This window comes from Lycium barbarum, chromosome 2, assembly GCF_019175385.1.
Source record: "Lycium barbarum isolate Lr01 chromosome 2, ASM1917538v2, whole genome shotgun sequence".
Lineage (NCBI taxonomy): Eukaryota > Viridiplantae > Streptophyta > Magnoliopsida > Solanales > Solanaceae > Lycium > Lycium barbarum.
Window position 1 is genome coordinate 121,276,536 of NC_083338.1, and position 20,441 is coordinate 121,296,976.

Consider the following 20,441-nt stretch of genomic DNA (forward strand, 5'->3'; position numbering starts at 1 on the left):
CTATTATTATGTGATTATTATCCCACCCTTAAAGTGGGATAAAAATAATACCACAATTGTGGTATAACTTATACTGAAAATGTTAATCTTGAAATCGAAAATCCAATCAAACATGAATAAATTAATCTTGAATTTAATTTCGGATCGTAATCCCTTATCTCTCAAACCAAATGACTCCTAGGTTATATAGATTGGCAATGTAAATTTTTTAGTGATAACATCAAATAACACAGTGGAGTCTTACTAAATTTGAATTCGTGTCGGGGACTCCCAAATTGGGGGGCAAAACTGCTCCCTAACAAAGGCGAATCCGTCCTAAGGAGACTCGAATCCGAGAAATTTGATTAAGGATGAAGGAGTACTTGTCACTCCACCGGAACCTTTGTTGTTGAATTTTTAAAAGCTAAATCAAAGTATTATTGTAATTGTAACACTATCACGCGGGCCCTTTTCCCGTTTATTTTCCAAATTTCCTATGGTGGGACTTGGTCTTTGGTCCTCAGTCCTCACTATATGCCATTTCTAAGCCGCGTTTGCTTTTACTACTTTGATTCTTCTTCCCAGCCCCATATCATAATACATCCTTAAAGCTCACAACATTATTCAAATCATTCACAAACTCCTTCTTTCCTTTCTCTAAAACACCATGAAAGCATCACCATTTCTATGGCCCAAAAAACTCACCTTTTCTTTTCTTTAGTTTTTTTCATGTCCCTCTGTTTTCCACTCATTTCTTGTCTTTCAACCATTGCCATTTCAAAAACATCTAACCAAACACTGGTTTGTGCATTGATTTCCAACTCATCATCTCCTCGAGAATCATCTCTCAATTGTACTAGCTTTCCTCAGGGAATTCAAATCCCTTTAAATCCTTCCATTTCCTTCACTGGTATTGTTGGTGGAAATGGTTTCCTTTGTGGTTTGAGTTCATCTGAGACTTCAATTATGGTGTGTTGGAGATTCTCAAACAATGGTACAAACTTGACTTACAAAAGGATTTATGTTGGTCCATTGCTGACAAATCTTGATTCCGGGAATTCCCACATTTGTGGAATTGTTAACGGAACCAGTAATCTTCAATGTTGGCAGTGGCATGAACTTAATTCATCAAACAATAGCAACATCACTTCAAATCTTGCTGTTGGACAAGATTTTGTTTGTGGTTTGAAGCCATTTGGTCAAATACAATGTCTAGGTAGCTTCATAAATGTCACTGATGCTAATGCTATTCCCTCAGGGAATTATAGAGAAATTGCAGCTGGTTCTCAACATGTTTGTGCCATTTCCAACAATGGTAGCTTGTCTTGTTGGGGAAATATAGTAGGAGAAAAACCTGTTGGCCTATTCAAGTCACTTGCTTTAGGTGATAACAGGAGTTGTGCTTTGAGGAATAATGGGGCAGTTGTTTGTTGGGGAGAAAATGGTTTTAGTCTCCCTTCATCTTTGAGTGAGACGTTTTTTGAAAGATTGGTGGCGAAACAGGATGTTTTCTGTGGCATTTTGACATCAAATTTTTCCTTGTTCTGTTGGGGCAATGGTATTTTCAATTCAAATCCAGCAGTGTTTGATGGTGTAGAAGTAGTTCCGGGACCATGTATACGTAACACTTCATGTCCTTGTTCACCTTTACCTAACTATGCTAGGTTTTGTGATCAAGGACTAATGATATGTTCACCTTGTTCCCCAATTGTTAACGGGTCGGGTCCTTCACCACCTCCGTTATCCCCACAGCCAATGCTACCACCCACGCCATCTCAGTCGACTGGAAGAAGTGATCTATGGAATAGGAGAAATGTGGCCTTTCTAGTGGTAGGTTGTGTTGGGTCCTTAATGACTTTGAGTGTCCTTATTATCTTGTTTCTCAAGTATTGCAAGATTAGAGGATGCAGAGTACATGACTCTGGCCGCCTTGATGAGTCTGGGGTGGGGACACCGCCCCAGCAAGGCAGCCAGACATCTCAAGTTCAAGATCAATTGGGTCCTCATCAGACACCAGTCTTGGAAAAAAGACTAAGTCAATTGTTTAGTATGGGAACTGGGGGTCACTTAGAAGAATTTTCCTTGCAAGTGTTGCTTCAAGCGACGAATAATTTCTCGGATGAGCACAAAGTTGGGACTGGAAGTTTCGGTTCTGTTTATTGTGCTACGTTAGAAGACGGACGCGAAGTAGCCATAAAAAGGGCAGAAGCATCAGCATCATCTTCCTATGCTGGTGGCACAAAGTATAGACAAGAGGACAAGGATAGTGCATTCCTCAATGAGTTAGAGTTCTTATCTCGCCTCAATCACAAAAACCTTGTTAGGCTATTAGGCTATTGTGAAGATAGCAATGAACGTGTCTTGATTTTTGAGTACATGAATAATGGCACTCTCCATGACCATCTCCACAGGCTTGAAACCTCACCACTAACGTCATGGACTGCTCGAATCAAGGTGGCATTGGATGCGGCCCGTGGGGTTGAGTACCTCCATGAGTACGCTGTGCCAGCTGTCATCCACCGAGACATCAAGTCGTCCAACGTATTGCTGGACACCAATTTGAACGCCAAGGTGTCCGACTTCGGACTATCCCTAATGGGCCCACAAGACGATGAAACACACCTTTCTTTGCGTGCAGCGGGTACGGTCGGTTACATGGACCCCGAGTACTACAGACTGCAACAATTGACGACGAAAAGTGATGTGTACAGTTTCGGAGTAATGATGCTAGAGTTGTTGTCAGGGTACAAGGCAATTCACAAGAACGAGAATGGTGTACCAAGAAATGTGGTTGATTTTGTTGTGCCATACATAGTACAAGATGAGATTCATAGGGTGTTGGATCGTAGAGTACCTCCACCAACACCATTTGAGATTGAGGCAGTGTCATATGTAGGTTATCTTGCAGCTGATTGTACTGCATTAGAAGGTAGAGATAGACCAAAAATGACAGAAATTGTAAATAGCCTAGAAAGAGCCTTGCAAGCATGTTTGGCCACTCCAAATTTTTCTAGGTCCAACACTGATTCATCAACATAGTCATCATTGCTTGGCTTGTGTATAATATTGTAATTACAAAATTTTCCCTCATTTTTTCTTGTTTTCCTATTTGTATTTAACCATTTTCAGATACGTAGGAGACCATTTCTTTTCTAAATTTATTGTTGTTTACTCTATTTAGTTTTAATTTGTGCCACTTTTCGCTTATCGTGAATCAATCTCTCCAATTCTTTAAACTAAACTGCATTAAATTAATTTATGTTTTAACCTGAAATTTTGATATTGAGAATTACACTTAAAACATGTGTTGTAATTTCCTCAATCAAAATGGTAAAACAGTACATTTTAGATACAAGTCAAAGTTTACATTACTTTGAATCCAGGGAAGTACAGAAAAATCAAACATTTCAACATAGAGGGAGTACAAATAATGCCTGCAAAAATTAGTGTATGGAATTAAATTAATAACTACCACAAGTGACTTAAGAAATGTGGATGACAGAGCTGGTTAATTCAAAATTTCCTTCCATTTGAATTTTTCTATTCATTTTTTTATAATTTCAAAGACGGAGTTGTCAATTAATAGCTAAAGTCAAAGAGGGAAACATTGAAAGACAAATAAAATAGAGTTTACCAACTATAGTTTGGTCTCTTTTTTGGTTTTGTGGAGTGATTAGGTCCCATAGTAGAGAAAATGTGCATAGAATTCAACAATCTTCCAATTGACCTATCTTTTCTACTTTTGTCTGCTTGAACCAGCCTTAAAGAATCTTGAAATAGCCTATTCAATTATTTTCTATTTTACTTGTCATTGAAGGTCTAAGCACTAGTGTGTACTTGAGAAATTTTCTAATACAATTTTCTAGAGCTTAAAAGAGCATGTAATTTGGTTCCAAATAATTGAAAAGTATTAGTGAAGAAAAGGTCAACTTGCTATGACAAACGCAGATAGTAAGGTCACCACCTTCTCTTGCTCTTTGCTTTTAGTTTAATGTTTTTTTTTTTTTTTTTTGGTTGAAAAGAATGGCCTTCGCCAAGTCAAGCCGCTATAATAGCAAATTCAATTATTTGATAACTCTTAAAGCAAAGAGTTTTTTCATCTTGTTGTTTCGATGGTTGTTACATATTGTATTATATCATTTTGTTTAAATATAATATTTGTTTTGATTGTTACTTAAGTATTATCATACTTCATCGTTGTATAACGATAAAAAGTCTCAACGATTTGATGTGATCGTGTCGTTATATTAAATTTTCTTCTCATTTTGACTTTGCTTATTAATAATCTTGTTCTCATTTACTCTTACCTTTTTTTATATATAATCTCTACCCTATGTACTACTTTTCTATATAATATTATAAGTTTATTTTTCTTAACGACGAAAAACGATACAATCTATTCAAACATTGTTTCATCAAAACAATATATAATAATGCCTTACAATTCAATACGATACATTAAACAGCAGGAACGGAGCTAATTAAGAACTCAGAGATTTATCCGATTCAAGTAATTTTTTGCTCCAACTGTGCATATGTGTTGAAAGAATCTATTAAACAAATATAAATAATAATTTTCAAACTCATAAAATCACAGGACTGTGATAAAATTAAAACTCAAATTTATAATGTTCAAATAAGGTAGGCAATGATATAATATGTTATCGTTTACAGCGAAATATTTTACTATTTGTATAAGGACGACTGTTTTGTTATAATTAATACCCCACATCCTTTTGCTGTAAAACCCTATACTTTCGACTCTTTTTTGGACAGCTTTTTTGTGAGACAAAAATAGTCACACAACTAGGCACGTAATACAATTTTTCTTTTATTTAGCTAAATGTTTAAAGTTATAAGGCTGATATTACTAAATTAGACTAACCCAGAGAGGTCCAAGTATTTGACAAAAAATAATGTTAAAGAAAGTACCATTTAATCAAAATGAGATACACGCCATATAATCAAAAATGAGATACACGCATACACTGTAAGGACCAAAATTCAACAAATGGATAAAAGAAAAGGAAAAAGTACACAATCTTTAAGACACAGATACATATTCTAATTCTATTAACTATTTAGAAGAGCGAGTTTCCTCACTTTTTCGTCCTCAGGTTTCGTCGTTCGTTTGTGGGCTTCAAAAACAATTATGAGCCCACATATTTTAAACAATTATTAATATTTAAAAAGAAATTATGGCCCACATATTTTAAATAACTACTAATATTAAAAAAAAAATTATAAGTCCCATATTAAACACCAACCAGTAATTAAAAAAAAAAAAAAGTGGAACCCACCACATCCAAACTCACAGGAAAAAAAATGAATCTCATATTAATAAAATCAAGCAATATTAAAAAAAAAAATCTAACTATTTAGAAGAGTGAGTTTCCTCACTTCTTCGTCGTTAGGTTTCGTCGTTCGTTTGTGGGCCCAAAACAAAATTGTGAGCCCACATATTTTAAACAACTACTAATATTTAAAAACAACTACTAATATTTTAAAAAAAAAATTATGGCCCACATATTTTAAACAACTACTAATATTTAAAAAATAATAATTGTGGCCCACATATTTTAAACAACTACTAATATTTAAAAAAAAATTATGAGTCCCATATTAAACACCAACCAGTAATAAAAAAAGAGAAGAAAAAAAAGTGGAACCCACCACATCCAAACTCACAGGAAAAAAAAATGGATCCCATATTAACAAAATCAAGCAATATTAAAAAAAAAAAAAAAAAGTGAATCCCATATTAAAAAAAAAATGTTAAAAAAAAGTGCTTAGAAAATCACACAATTAAATCAATAATGATGGATTCATTGCCACATGCGTATCAACCCATTAGAAGGAGCAAATGAAATTATTGTACAGCAACATACTTAAAAATATAAAAATACTTAGAAAATCAAACAATTAAATCAATAATGATGGATTTATTGCCACATGCGTATCAACCCATTAGTGGGAGAAAATGAAATTATTGTACAACAACATACTTAAAATACTTATATATATATCCGTTTTGCAATTTTTGAGAGGGAGCAAATGAAATTATTGTACAGCAACATACTTAAAATACAAAAATGCTTAGAAAATCAAACAATTAAATCAATAATGATGGATTTATTGCCACATGCGTATCAATTCATTAGTGGAGCAAATGAAATTATTGTACAAAAACATACTTAAAATACTTATATATGTATCCGTTTTCCAATTTTTGAAAAAAAAAATTATAGGCCCATATAGCCTGATGGAATCATTGCCACATGCGTATCAACCCATTAGAGGAAGCAAATGAAATTATTGTACAACAACATACTTAAAATACAAAAGTGCTTAGAAAATCAAACAATTAAATCAATAATGATGGATTTATTGCCATGTGTATCAACCCATCAGTGGAAGCAAATGAAATTATTGTACAGCAACATACTTAAAATACTTTTAAAAAAAATGTGGTCCCTATATTAAACACCAACCAATATTAAAAAATTCAAAAAAAACACCAACCAATTAAGCATTTAAAAAAAAGTGTGATCCCCATATTAAACACCAACCAATATTAAAAAATAAAAAAGTAAATAAAGTGGAACCCATCATCTCCAAACTCACGGGAAAAAAATAAAGGTGGACCTCGTATTAACAAAATCAAGCAATATATAAAAAAAATGAATCCCGTATTAAAAAAACAAACAATGTAAAAAAAAAAGTGCAGACTTTGTATTCATAGCAAACACTAACATAATAAAGTTTTAGATACGGAGCACGAACTATAATGCTATATTAATCGTGTTTTGAACATAGTATATATATATATATATATATATATATATGGTGCAAACTAATAATATCCAAAAGGGTGGGCCCCATACTAAACAACACCAAGCAATATAAAAAAAAAACTATATAAAGCATGGGTTTAGACCCATGCTTTGTCGTTCGTTGTCCCTTAAAAAAGGAGAGGGGGGGGGGGGGGGGGGGAGTTGGGCCCCATACTAAATAACACCGAGCAATAAAAAAAAAATGAAACTCACCATCTCCAAACTCATGGGAAAAAAAAAAAGTGAACCTCATATTATCAAAATCAAGCGATATAAAAAAAAAAGTGAACCTCATATTATCAAAATCAAGCGATATAAAAAAAAAAGTGAACCCCATATTAAAAAAATAGTATTAAAAAAAAGTGCAGACTTTATATTCGTAGCAAACACTAATATAATAAAATTTTAGATACGGAGCACAAATTACAATGTTATAGTAATCGTGTTTTGAACATAGTATATGTATATATATTATATGCATAAAAATATTACAAACTAATAATGTCAAAAAAAAAAGTGCACCCCATAAAGGGTGGACCCCATACTAAACGACATCAAGCAATATATATATAAAAAAAAAAAAAAAGTGAATCCCACTATCTCCAAACTCAAAGTAAAAAAAAAAGTGGACCCCATATTAATAAAAATAATGTCAAAAAAAAGTGCAGACTTTGTATTCATAGTAAACACTAATATAATAAAGTTTTAGATACGGAGTACAAACTATAATGTTATATTAATTGTGTTTTGAACATAGTATATATATATATATATATGCATAAGAATAGTGCAAATTAATAATGTCAAAAAAAAAAAGTGCACCCCCTATTAAAACATCAAACAATATCCATGTAATTTCCAATGTATCTCATTAAGTCAATAGTGATGAATTTATTACCACGTGCGTGTCAATCCATGAAATTGCTTTTCTTCAAAAGGTTAAGTAGTCAAACCATACAATTTTCTTTCTTTTTTTATATTAGCATGAGATCTAATCTAGATATTAAACTGTTGTATTTGCTATTACGCCATGTTATTTGTTATGTTTACTAAAATAAATGTACTTTATATTTTAAAATAAGATAGAATTTAATTACTTTTTTATTTTTATTCTTACTCTAATGAATGTGAAAAGAAATTAATGACGTAAAAAAAAATATCAAATGCAGATCAAATAATGAATAAGGTAAATTAGTCAAATTATAATTCTAATCGATGTTTTCTTAAAAAACCATGCAAAAGACAACATGACAAGTAAAATGAGCTAAACCGAGAACATTTACTAAAATTTAAAAAATAGTATTTCTTCGTTTAAATAAAAAATCAATTTCTACTTTGTTTCGTTTTAAACATGTAGAATTAATTTAATAATTTGAATCAGAATTGTGCAAATCAAAATTTAATAAAAAAATAATAAATATTTTACACCTTTAAATTAATCAAATTAAAATTGAAAGTATCAACTGATGCTTAAATATTGCTATTATTTTATCTCAAAGAGAAGAAAATAGTTTCCTTTTAAACAAGTCTTATCTTTTAAAAAATATTAATAAATTTGCTGATTTTGTATTCATAGCGAACATTAATATAATAAAATTTTAGATACGGAGCACAAACTACAATGTTATATTAATCGTGTTTTGAACATAATATATATATATATATATATATATATATATATATATTATCACTATTAAAAAACAACTACATACACATAAATGCACTATAATCTAAATTGTTAGCCCCGTCTAGTAGTTTTTAAAGAAATTAACAGCTCTAACCCTTAATTCATTTGAAAAATGGACTCTGTGCCCATGTGTACAAAATCAATGTGATTTTAGTGTTCACATTGATTGTATGACAGGAGAACACAATAAGCTTATACACAGAATCTATAGTTAAAACAATGAAGTTTTGTACCAACCTCCAATTATACAAAAGTCAAAAACCAACAAAGCTAAACCATGAATATACAATTAGATGCTGCCGCCAAAAGAATTACTTATTCTCGTGTATACAAGAATATTTCAGCATATATTAATATAAGTGAGATGGCAATAAACAATACATTCATGATAAATTCAAAATGCATCCCTATGATTTAGACTCTTTTCTTCACCTTAGATAATCCTCAGTCTTTACATGCAGATATCTTGTGTTCCTCTATGCTGCCACTGTTCCCAACTTTCCTTGCTTTTGATCTAGAAGCTGTGTCAATGCACCATCGATCTGAGCGAATACCTCCTGCTTGGAACCACTTCCTTTCACCTAAAAAAAAATGAGGAAATGAGATCTCTTACCCTCTTACAATTTGAATAGAAGAAAATGGTCTTGTGTGTAGAAAATAAAATGATGATCTCTTGTAAAAGGGTCATAAAACTAAAAAAAGTTTGTAAAGGGCTAAAAAAATCATTTCTCCCAAATGAGGAAATCAAAATAACTCAGAAGATAATGAAAGCAGATTGGCCTTTTAAGGTTATAAGATGACAACTCATGCACGCACCTGGTAATGTCTCGATCAAGTAAGGAATGAGAAAAGTGAGGGGAAGGACTATTCAGTATTCACTGATTTGCTTCTTCCCTTAATATTCAAATTGTTTGGTACAAATTGAGAGAGATTAGCTTCTTTCATCCAATATGAGAAGGATTCGAGAAGTTACTATCGAGGGGTACCCTAAAACTTCACAGTCGCCTTCTTCTTGTTATTTTTAATCTGTGAGGCCACAAGGTGGGGAAGAATGTCAGGGTAAAAGGTTCTGGATTGAAGCTTACTCCAACTTAGCACCTCCATACATTGCAAAATTCGAACCCGTAAGGTGTGTCTACCACACATCTCGTGTTATCTACTTTTATTGTTGAACCCTATGTTGCTCGGACTCGGGCGTAGGTATCCAATCCGGGTGTGGATCTAGAGGTCGGATTCTTCATCACACAAAATTTAGGATTCGGGGTATGGATCCCAGTGCGGATACGGGTGCTGATATACGACCAATTAAAGTATATTACGGCACATAAAGTATATATTTCGATTAGTTAAAGTAATTGAACTAGAACTAATAAAACTTCATTCTTTATAAAGACTAATATTTTATTCTCATCTTGAGTAAGAGATAAGCATTCTCATACTTTATATGACTATAACTATAACAATAACTATATATATATATATATATATATATATATATATATATATATATATGACATAAACCCAAAAATCAAACTAAATCAATCTATACTTTTCGGTCACAGAGTGGTCAAATTACCCAGGTAAGTTGACCAAATCCGGTATTGATCTCACATCCATGTCGTGTCGACACGGGTGTGGCAGGGATTTTGAAGAGTGCGCGCAACATAAGTTGAACCAAGCCCTGAGGGCATCCTACAAATTCAAAGTACCTAGAACAAGTTGTTCCAGCTACAGAAATAGGATTCATCTTTCTTTTTCTTTTGGTGGGCGACAGTGGGAGGAGTTTGGCTGTTTAAATCTTGCAAGGTATTGCTCTCGCTCCTCTTAGTCCTCTTATTGAGTGTAATGATGCCAATCAGGGTGCATATATTTGTTATACAGTATCATGCAGTTCCGTTCCCTTACCAATGATGTGACAAGAAGTGCATTACTGGAACTGGAGTGGAACTTAAGACCATAAACTCTAAATACATTCAGTTCATTAATATGTACTAGCAGCTTTGGAATTAGGACAACAAAAAACTCGAAGTGCTCCATTGTTGACATGTTAACTAACTCCTCTTACCATAGAGCTGATTATGATGTTGCAAGGTGTCAGTCAATGAACTATTCAAGGCTACATTCCAGACTTCACATATTAATAAGAAACTTGAATAGATTCTTCATTAAGCAAGGAGATACTTGAACAGATAAAGAATTGCAATGAGAAAGTAGAGGAACAAACAAGAACATCTAGGATAAAGGAAGGGCGGTGAAGAAGTGGTAGTTAAGACACTGTCATGCGGAAGAGGCAATGCTTTATCAAAGAAACTGAAAGAGCTTCTCATTTATCAATCAAATAGTCAGCAGAACAAAAAATCTACTGCAGAAGACAGCAGATTATGATCACAACAATATTAGTTACAAGCTTAGATGAATTTCTGTGCCTAACTACCAATTACTTGTCCAATATAAAACTGCAGCCTTTGGTTCTATTTTCCAATAACAACAACAAACCCACTGTAATCCCACAAGTGGGGTTTGGGGAGGATAGGATGTACGCGGACCTTACCCCTACCTTTGTGGGGTAGAGAGGCTATTTCCAATAGACCCTCAGCTCAAAAGAAAAGATTGGTTCTATATTCTAATCTAAGTCAATTAATGAACAGAAAGTACAGCTAGACAAGATTTTCACTATACTTGAATCGACATTGATTACTTTTTACCATTTCTTAGAGCAAATATTATACATGTATAATTGAGAATCCATATCTTATTCATGGACCATAATACCCTGTTTCTTTTTGGTGAAGTAACATCTAACCATAATTCTCAACAAAACTCAAGCAATAATTTGTTTGTTGCTTTCCTTAGCTATGTAAATTTCAGCAGTATCTAATATCCAGCAATTTTATTCTGCAGTTCAAGATGAAGCCACTTTTCCAGAAGAGGTGCAGCAAAAGGAGTACCTTGACTGTGATATCTTTATACATTGAGAGAACTGCTTCCACATTTTTATGGTGAGTTTGCAAACGCAATTTTACCTGAAAAGTTAAATATAAGAACAATTAGAGAAAACCAAGCTTATTACAACATACACTTTTGGCTTTACAGAAACATAAACTGAATCTAGAATAAGAAGAGGACATAACAAAATGGTTTAGTTAAAAGAAAAATTGCAGAGCAGCAGCAAAATTTTCAGGTCTAAACGGTCCTTTTAGGTGAAAGACTTGCCTATAGGATGTCTAATTATTTTTACTCCTTTTTTTTTTTTTTTTGGTTGTTGTGTGTGTGTGTGTGTAGGGGGGGGGGGGGGTAGCTCCATCCTACCATACCCCACTTGTGGGATTACACAGTGTATGTTGTTGTTTTGGGTCGGAGGGGGGAAGTAAACAAAGGTAGGGGTAAGTCTGCTACCAGACCCCACTTGTGGGATAACACTGTGTATGATGTTGTTGGGGCGGGGGGGGGGGGGGGGGGGGGGGGGGCGGTTGAGGAAAAGAGAAGGAGCTGAGAAGGGGGATAACTTTATTTAAAAGGTAAACTAATGAGTCAAAAGGGAGGCAACTATCAATTTAGAGTCAGATGAGTTCACATTAAAGAATTTGATGCAAAAGCTTCACATCAAACCCACTGCAAATAAGTACCAGGAAAGTTAAACAAAGAATCGTAATGTTTTCCGATAAGTAACCAAGCACCGCAATGTTGATTAATTCATGGACTATATACATGCCTTTTCTTCTGTGTCGTCAAAGCGCTCAGTAAGTCTAGCAGCAATTTCTTCCGTCTCTGGGGGAGAATACTTCAAATGGTAAATTTTCCCTGTTACTGGATCTAGCCTACGGCCAACCACTCTCTCAACAAGAATCTCTTCAGGTACCTATATGCACAATAAAACTTGTGACAGAATGAAGGTTATTTTATAGTGAAACTTACTTGGGTCAAAGTCTACTGCAGGAGATACAACGGAAAAGTCAAGGAATCTCAAATATTTTAAAGTATCACTCTAAGTTATGTAATGGCATAATTTTCCGTAGAGTCTAAAAAAAGGAACTTCACTAAAAAGAGAATGAAAGAACATGAGGCATATAGCAACAGCAGAACCTCACTTCCAGAAGAATAAAGAGGTCTGGTTGGAAGCCAAATTCTTTGAGTGCTATAGATTGAGAAGAGCTCCGAGGGTATCCATCTAAAAGCCAACCTTTCTCTTGAGAATCTGGACCATTTAACCGCTCTTTGACCATCTGCACCAGAAGGAGCAACTTATTTACCAATCAATAAGATAGTGTGAACTAATGCAGTTTCAAACCTATATAGCATACTAACTGAAGCAGGCAATGCATGAAGTAAACCTACCGTCACAACAATTTCATCTGGTACTAGTTGCCCTTTATCCATGTGTTCCTTTGCCTGCTTCCCATTTTCAGATCCTGCAGCAATTTCTGCCCTCAGTAAATCTCCAGCGGCTATATGCACCAAACCATACTGCACACACGACCAAAACTGGATTGACACAATTTCTCTTCGCAGACGAATACATACTGAGGGACACAGAGGGTATAGGATGCAACTAAAAGCAAAAACAGCACCACCGTACAATTATATCCCAATTGAGGAAAGCAACAACCAGCACATCGATCAAACAAAAGCTAAAATAGTCAAGACCCTTAAAGCATTTTATTTCAATGTGCTTCGATTCCATAGCAAATCGGACAGGAGAAGCTTATTCCATTCCCACTTTTGGTTGAGGAGGCCTTTTCAACCTACTGGTTAAGCCCTCAATGCAGATAAGACAACATCTCAAATTTTACAGAAATGTTGATAAGAATCACTATAGACAAAAATAAAGATGTCTTTTTTATAACCAAGAAATCCCCGAGGATTTGTTGGCAGACAGTTCAAAACTCGGTGAATAATGTGCCTACCATTTTACCCTTCTCTACTAAAATACCAAACATTTGTTAGTGGCAGGATTCAAACTCGTGACCTGCGCGTAATCCATACATCACACACCGTGCTCTTACCACTAACAAAGTCCTGAGGGTTAAGACGTAAATAAAGATTCTTAAGATAACTGAATAAGCATAGGAAAAGTTCTATTAGAGTATTAGTTTACAACACCAAGAATCTCCTTAAAAATGTAGTATGAGGCAGACAGCAAAGTCTTCCAAGCCCACTCTCGATCTGAGTAAGCCATTTCTGTGTTCCTATGTAGTTTAAAATATCTAGAGAACTCCAAAAATTCCAGGAGAAATCAAGAGCTGGAAATTTTGAGCAAGACTCTAGTACAAGAGGTTTTTGCAAGCAATTGCCAACGCATAGCTGAAGCAGGATTGGTCAAGTCCAAGAACATGGTTGTCCAGTAACATGATGCATGCAAATGATCACGCTGGTGATAATAATTAACAGGTGGTTCATGCTTGTGCATCAGCTTGATAATGATAATTGTGCACTTGTTAAGGGCACTCAGCTTCATCTAGCTGCCGGTTTTGCGAACATCAGAGAAGATACATTGACCAAATGAATAAAAGAGAAACAGAATATTAGTCTGAAAAATAAGGAGACCAGGCCACAGGCAACATGTATTCTCATTTTAATGTGATCATCATCTCTGAAATGAGCATCAACATTCTCGTCCCCAATTCATCTAACCAACCAGATTTACAGAAGATCCTAATTGCAGCACCACACATGCAAGTGCGGATAATAAGTTAAAACCATATTAATGGCACCTTACTGAGTGCCCCCGAATTGCTGGGGTGCATAGGTAGGTTTGCTTGCATGCATGGTCCCCCCCCCCCCCCCCCCCCCCCCCCCGCCGGTAATGCACAACGTTGGGATGTCCATCCCTAACAGATCGAGTCTGAGTGGGTATTGATCGGATGATGTGATGTACACACGATTAAATTCCAGTTTCTAGAAGAGAAATTCCTATAAAAGAATGTTAAGATTACAATATTTCATGGCTTTCGTGAGCAAAATATGATAATACTAAAGGTCTACAAGCATAGGTTATGTTTTAAATAAGTTTTCATATGATCTCTACATGTTTATGATTTGAAAATGGACATTGTATATGAGATGTTTTAGTTTCCTAAATTATGACATTTGATACAAGTGCATGCTTCCTCAAAAGGCCGTTTGTTCCAATGTCTAGAGGCGGTCTATGAGACTCGATGATTTTTATGCTCACTCCATTTACCTTTGATTTTCAAAAGGATCAAACATCGCACCAAAGACCACTGAGTTGAACACTACTATCATACTTTTGGTGCTGATCAATGGCAGCTTATTTTGTCATTTTCTTTCTTCAATCATTTGTTGGGCTACGTTCTATTTCAACTTTTTTTATAATGTACTCCATGAAATCCCCCATGGTTAGATATCCAACTTATGGAATAGAATTTGAACGTCTCTCGTTGAGGCTTATTTTGGCTATGTGATGCTTTCACGCTTATTTTTGGTGTTATTGCAGTTTTATACATATGTCGCATGATTATATGGAAACACGTGGTGTTCCATTTTGCATGTATCCCCAACTTTGTGCACAGTTAATAGATTTAACAGTGTTAAGGGTTTGCTCGGCGAGCGCTAGGCTTGTAAGGTTCTAGTCATATGCCCTCCAGTTTTGGATAGGGTAAGATATGGACCTTGGACCTAACTCAACCCCAAAAGCTAGCTCACCAGGGAAGCATTACCCAAGTACATAAGGAGACCACCCGTTCATTTTCCAATCAATGTAGGACTCTAACGCACTCTAACACCCCCGCCCCCCACATGCCTAGACCGCCACTGGAGTGTGGACAACATAACATGAGGGCCCAACCATGATTCCATGTAAGATATGGATCATGGGCCTAATTCAACCCGAAAAGCTAACTCATGAGGGGAGGATTGCCCAAGTCCATATAAGGAGACCACCAGTCCATTCCCCAACCAATGTAGGACTTTAACCCACTCTAACAAGTAGGGGCCCTTCCTTTAATTGCAAGTTGAAGTTCGTTTCACAAGTATTTGGAAATAATTTGGACATTATTTCAAGATGAAATAGTGGTCTGCAGGTGTATTTCAACTTGAATTTCATTTTCCCAACTTCCAATAACAAATCTTCAACTTTCACTAATTTTCTTTTTCGCCAAAAAGCTATTAGAACTATTCAAGAACAGTCTCAACTTCAGCAAGTTTCTTTCAAGTCCAACTTTAGATAATTCATTTTTCAGCTTCAGCTCAAATTATGTCCAAATACATACTAAAAATCCTAGACCAACTCATTGGGAAAAGAGAAAATCAGAACTTTTACACAGAGAATATAACTACTAATTCCTCCGTTTCAAGTTGTTTGTCTTACTTTCTTTTTTACTCCATTTCGAAAAGAATGCGTCTTTCCTTTTTATGACAACTTTTTAAATCTGAGGGAGTAGTACCTTTTTAGTAATGAGCTCGCATTGTGTTCCTTTCCCAGAAGCAGGAGCACCAGATATCATTATTCTCAGAGGCTCTATCTTTCTAGCACATCCCAAAACCTAAATTCACAACAAAAAACAACAACAACAACGACAAAAAAAAAAAAAAAAAAACCATCAATCATAACTCAAAACCCAAAATTAGCTCAAATAATTAAAAGGGTGTTTGTATTGAAGTTCAAAATACCAAGAAAGGGGCAGCATTTGGGTGGGAGAGTTTCTTGCAATGAGTTCCTGAAAGGGTATGATGTGAATAAAGAGAAGAAGAAGAAGATTTAGAAAATGATAAGTGGGAAGTGAAGGGAAGGGGAGATGAAGAGGATTGCTTTTGGGGGTTTGAGGAGATAGTAGCTGTGAAGTTTAGAGAGGAGCAACAAGCCATGGATGCTCTCTCTCTGCTATCCCCTTTCTATCTCCTCTTCTTGTGCCTGCCTGCCTAATGGCTTTTCACATTCTTGGATTAAAAGTGATTTTTATGTGTTTTTTTTTGCAATTTTGAGGGAATTTTTTTAGATATCTGTGGCTATAAGTTACAGGCACTTAGGGGTGGTTTGGTAGCGGTTAGGAACTTATTTATGAATGAGTCCTTATTTATGAATTAGTTTTTCTAATATAATATGTACTTATCTTTGTTTTATATCAATGAAATCACTTAACTTAAAGTAGTTTATCTTTAAAATTATTTACCTCCCTCAAATTTGATGTCGTTTAATTTTACCTCATTTTTTGTTATGCTTACTTCTCTTGTTTTATTTTTTTATAATAAACTTTTTAATCTAATTATTATTAATAATAGAAAATATGATTTGACTAGTTTGTCCTTTATGATATCTTCTTTTGGATGGTTGACATCAGTTGTGGCCACAACCTTTTAACAGTATATATATTTCTCAACCATTCCACTTCTTTTAGGTATACTTCTTCAAATATCCAACTAATAGACATTAATCGATATGAAAATCCAAGCTAATGTCGATTTTTATCATTATCATCAATTGGTTCTTCGATTTATAAACCAATGAATTTATACATTCAATGAACCATCTTGTCTTTTCAAAAAGTTGTCTTTCAACAGACACATTTTATCATGAAAACTCACAACTTTCAAGTGTCATCCGTTCACAAAATTAATGAACATGACCTAAATGAAATACATATGTTCAACCTCATCAAATTAGTAGTTCGATCAAGTAGTCCTTACCAAGACGGAACGAGTTATGTGAATATTTCACTAACTACCATATCAATACCACCAAGGGCATACCATGTCAATACCACCAATGACATATATCATGGGGTTCACATAATAGAATAGTGTCAATAAGTCAACATTTTCTGATTCTATCGAGATTTTCTGATTTGTGAACCAAAAATCAATATCATTTGCTATTGGTGGCATATCCTACGAAAACACAATGAACAATTTCGATCCTATTTTTACCTTATTAGGTTTAGGAACTTGCACTTTAGTCAAACACACCCCACACTTTGAAGTAATTCGATTTTTCATATGGAATAAATTGTGTTTTATGGGAAACAAGAACTTATTAACAAGGCATTCATTATGATCAATGACTAATTGAACATCTTATTTATCAAACAATAAACAACGGGTAGCCTTTCACCAACATCCATATCAATACAAATAGTTGTAATTTTAATAGGCACGTCTTTTCATGAAAGTCACGGCATTTCTAGTGACCCCCTTTCATGAAAGAACATAACACTTTTGAACAAGTATATAACCAATTATCAATTTGGTACTAGTTAATCTCAACGACCATCATATCAAAAATCCATGAAAGACTTTGTTGGTTTGGCGTAATATACAAGAATGCCATCAATTTTCATATCTCTTGTTATTTCAAATTAAACTAAGTCTAACATTGACTTTATCATAATCCAGGAAGCCCCTACATTTCAAATATCTAAGTACACTGTTCTTGGACAACTCAAAATTAAAGGGCATATGAAGAATTTCTCTCCATGACATCAAATCAAAATGCACATTAATGATCCCAAGTCAGCATGCACGTAAAAAAATGTCCTCAAACGTTTTGATGTTAGAATCTTATTAGTCAAACTTCATGCTAAGCAATCATTCTTTACTAGTGCCAAATATTTTTGCACAAAGCATCACAAAACACCCAACTTTTATTTCCATCAAGCCACTTCAGTTACCCTGCAATGATACGACACAAAATAATTTTCTTATTACAAAACGTGGCTTAGGGTTTTAGCAATTCCTTTAAAGTGTCTTTATCTCGTGATTGATTTCATTTGCTAGATGATATGCAAGAATAACGTGACAAAGTTCTCCAGTATCAAATGTCAAAACAACATCTTGTTAAATTGGAACAATGAAATCAGTTATTAAAGGCATCAAATAATTTTTTTTATGGTTCTGGTAATTAGGATTCAACCTTTCTACAACAACATACCCAGTATAATTCAACCTTTCTATTTTATCAAATAGATTCAAGAAAATTCTTGTATTAACAGGATAAAAGTAAGGCAGAAACTTGTTAGAAAGTCACCAAGTTTTGCTAAAAATTCCGTGATATATTTTTCATTCTACATGGTAAAAATATCCTTCACGCGAGACACATTTGGAATGGAAAAGAATACTACCCACTATCAGTATACTTAATTGTAACGACCCGATTGGTTGTTATAGTACTGTTGACCATTTTACTCCTGTTGACCCTTTCCCAAGGTCATCGGGTGGGTTTGGTTTGACTCTTGATATTTTGAGCCTTTAAGAAAGGTAGGTTTGACTCATAGTTGACTTTTGATAAAACAGATTTTTTTCAGAATTCCGATGTTTCCAAAAGGTCTGAATGACCGTTTATGACTTGCTAGTATGTTTGGTTCGATTCCCAATGCACTTAGGAGCGTTTTGGGACTTGGGTTGGAAACTTGGCTTAGAGCCATTGGGGGTTGACTTGGTCAAATAGACCCCGTTGGAAATTTTGAGGCCGCGAATAAATTCATAGTACGTTTTTATATGTGTATGCATGTTTGTTTTGTATCTGTGGGGCCTCGGGTGATAGTCAGATTTCGGGTTGAGGATTGTCAAAAACCAAAAAAAATCTAGTGTCTGGTGTTATACCCTATTTTAACCGAAGTCAAAATAGTTTACAACATTCTGATAATTCCGGGGTTAATTAAAGTTAGGGAGTCGCCACCTAATTATTTATGGTGAATTAGGACACCTAAAGTTCATTAAAGTTATTTTCTAAAGTTAACTCCGTTTAAGGTCTACAAAACATAAGATTCTAGGTAAGGGTTCAATTAGTCTAAAAGGAAGGTATTAGGCATCCTTTAAGACCCATTAATAATGGTTAACCGACCGAACTTATGTTAATTAATTAAAAAGGTCTTGTAAAGTATTGAGCGTTAACTTCTAAAGTACTAGCTGATTTCGCCATTTGAAGTAGAAAGAAAATAACATTGTATTTTGAATATATTTGAAAATAGTGTGGAGTTTTAATATAGTTCCCATCAGGACTCAAAATTCAGGAAGGATTCCAAAGCGATCGGTGCATTTGAAAACTGATTTGTATTCGGATATGGGGATAGATTCTTTTCCAATTAGTTTAAAAAAGATGGATTACCTAAAAACAGAATTAGCTAAACCATATGTCTTAGATCGAACTTAAAAAAAATGTTGACCTCTAGTGGATGATTTGAAAAAGAAAATAAGTTTAAAAACATCTTAAGGAATTAACTGTTGGTTTTCCTTAAATTAACTACCCATTACTAAAACTAAACCCCACTAATTTCGCTAAGGTTCACCTAAATTAACAAACAAAGTATTAGCCATACAGTACAAATTAAATGCACAAAAAAAAGATAGAGGAGTAAAATGATTTAAATGGGCTCAGCCCATTTTAGGACTGCTGCTGTCCGGTGCTGTTGGGCTTTGGCCCGGTAATTTCATATAGACTGCTGCGGATGGGCTGACTCGAGAAGAGAGTTTCGTTGGGCCTTAGCCCAACACCGAATGCGGAAGAAAACGAGTCCCTCGGACTCGTACGTGATGGTCATGCATAAAAACGAAAGAAAAAGATTAGTATATAATCAATAAATAAGACCAAACGTATATAATATAAATTCAAAACAGACCAGTGGATTATGCATATATTATGTATATTTAAGTATATCTCGTGTATACACATTCATAAGGATGTTTAGAAGGTTACTATGGGAAAGCTTTTGGACTCTATATAAGTATTTAGAAATAACAATCAATTATCACTTAGGGACACCACAAATGAAAAAGAGTTCAAGGCGATTTGTTGTTTTACTAAAAGAAACAGAGAAAGATAAGCAGTGAAGGCTACCTAATTACTCCTTTTAAGGATTAACATACTAAAAAATGAAGAGTAAGGCAGAGGCAAATAGATCTCGAAAAATGCTTAGTTCCCTATACTGGTTCCTAAAACAAAGTGCAGAATAGTGAAGGAGAAAGGAGGAAACAATTTGATGAGTTAAAAG

At 34.5% G+C, this 20,441-nt stretch overlaps 2 protein-coding genes across 2 annotated transcripts; one reads left to right on the forward strand and one right to left on the reverse strand.

Annotated features, from left to right (window-relative positions):
• Window positions 1–593: 593 nt before the first annotated feature.
• Window positions 594–3,069, forward strand: LOC132626969 (serine/threonine-protein kinase-like protein CCR4). The gene has a single exon (XM_060342007.1). The coding sequence runs from the start codon at window positions 667–669 to the stop codon at window positions 3,016–3,018; it is 2,352 nt and encodes a 783-aa protein (XP_060197990.1). The 5' UTR covers window positions 594–666; the 3' UTR covers window positions 3,019–3,069.
• A 5,697-nt stretch (window positions 3,070–8,766) lies between these two features.
• Window positions 8,767–16,418, reverse strand: LOC132626970 (adenylate kinase, chloroplastic). The gene is made up of 7 exons (XM_060342008.1): window positions 16,129–16,418; window positions 15,903–16,001; window positions 12,835–12,963; window positions 12,588–12,722; window positions 12,212–12,358; window positions 11,448–11,522; window positions 8,767–9,080 (listed from the first exon to the last, which is right to left on the reverse strand). Exons 1-7 carry the CDS (start codon window positions 16,321–16,323, stop codon window positions 8,976–8,978), a joined length of 885 nt encoding a protein of 294 aa, XP_060197991.1. The 5' UTR covers window positions 16,324–16,418; the 3' UTR covers window positions 8,767–8,975.
• Between the last annotated feature and the right edge of the window lie 4,023 nt (window positions 16,419–20,441).

Excerpts from the sequence above, each read along its gene's own strand:
- LOC132626969 (XM_060342007.1), top strand. The coding sequence starts at position 667 with ATGGCCCAAAAAACTCACCTTTTCTTTTCTTTAGTTTTTTTCATGTCC.
- LOC132626970 (XM_060342008.1), bottom strand. The coding sequence starts at position 16,323 with ATGGCTTGTTGCTCCTCTCTAAACTTCACAGCTACTATCTCCTCAAAC. Across the intron at positions 16,002-16,128 it reads CAAATGCTGCCCCTTTCTTG|GTTTTGGGATGTGCTAGAAA; the intron begins GTATTTTGAACT and ends TTGTGAATTTAG. Across the intron at positions 12,964-15,902 it reads GCGAGCTCATTACTAAAAAG|TATGGTTTGGTGCATATAGC; the intron begins GTACTACTCCCT and ends TCGTGTGTGCAG.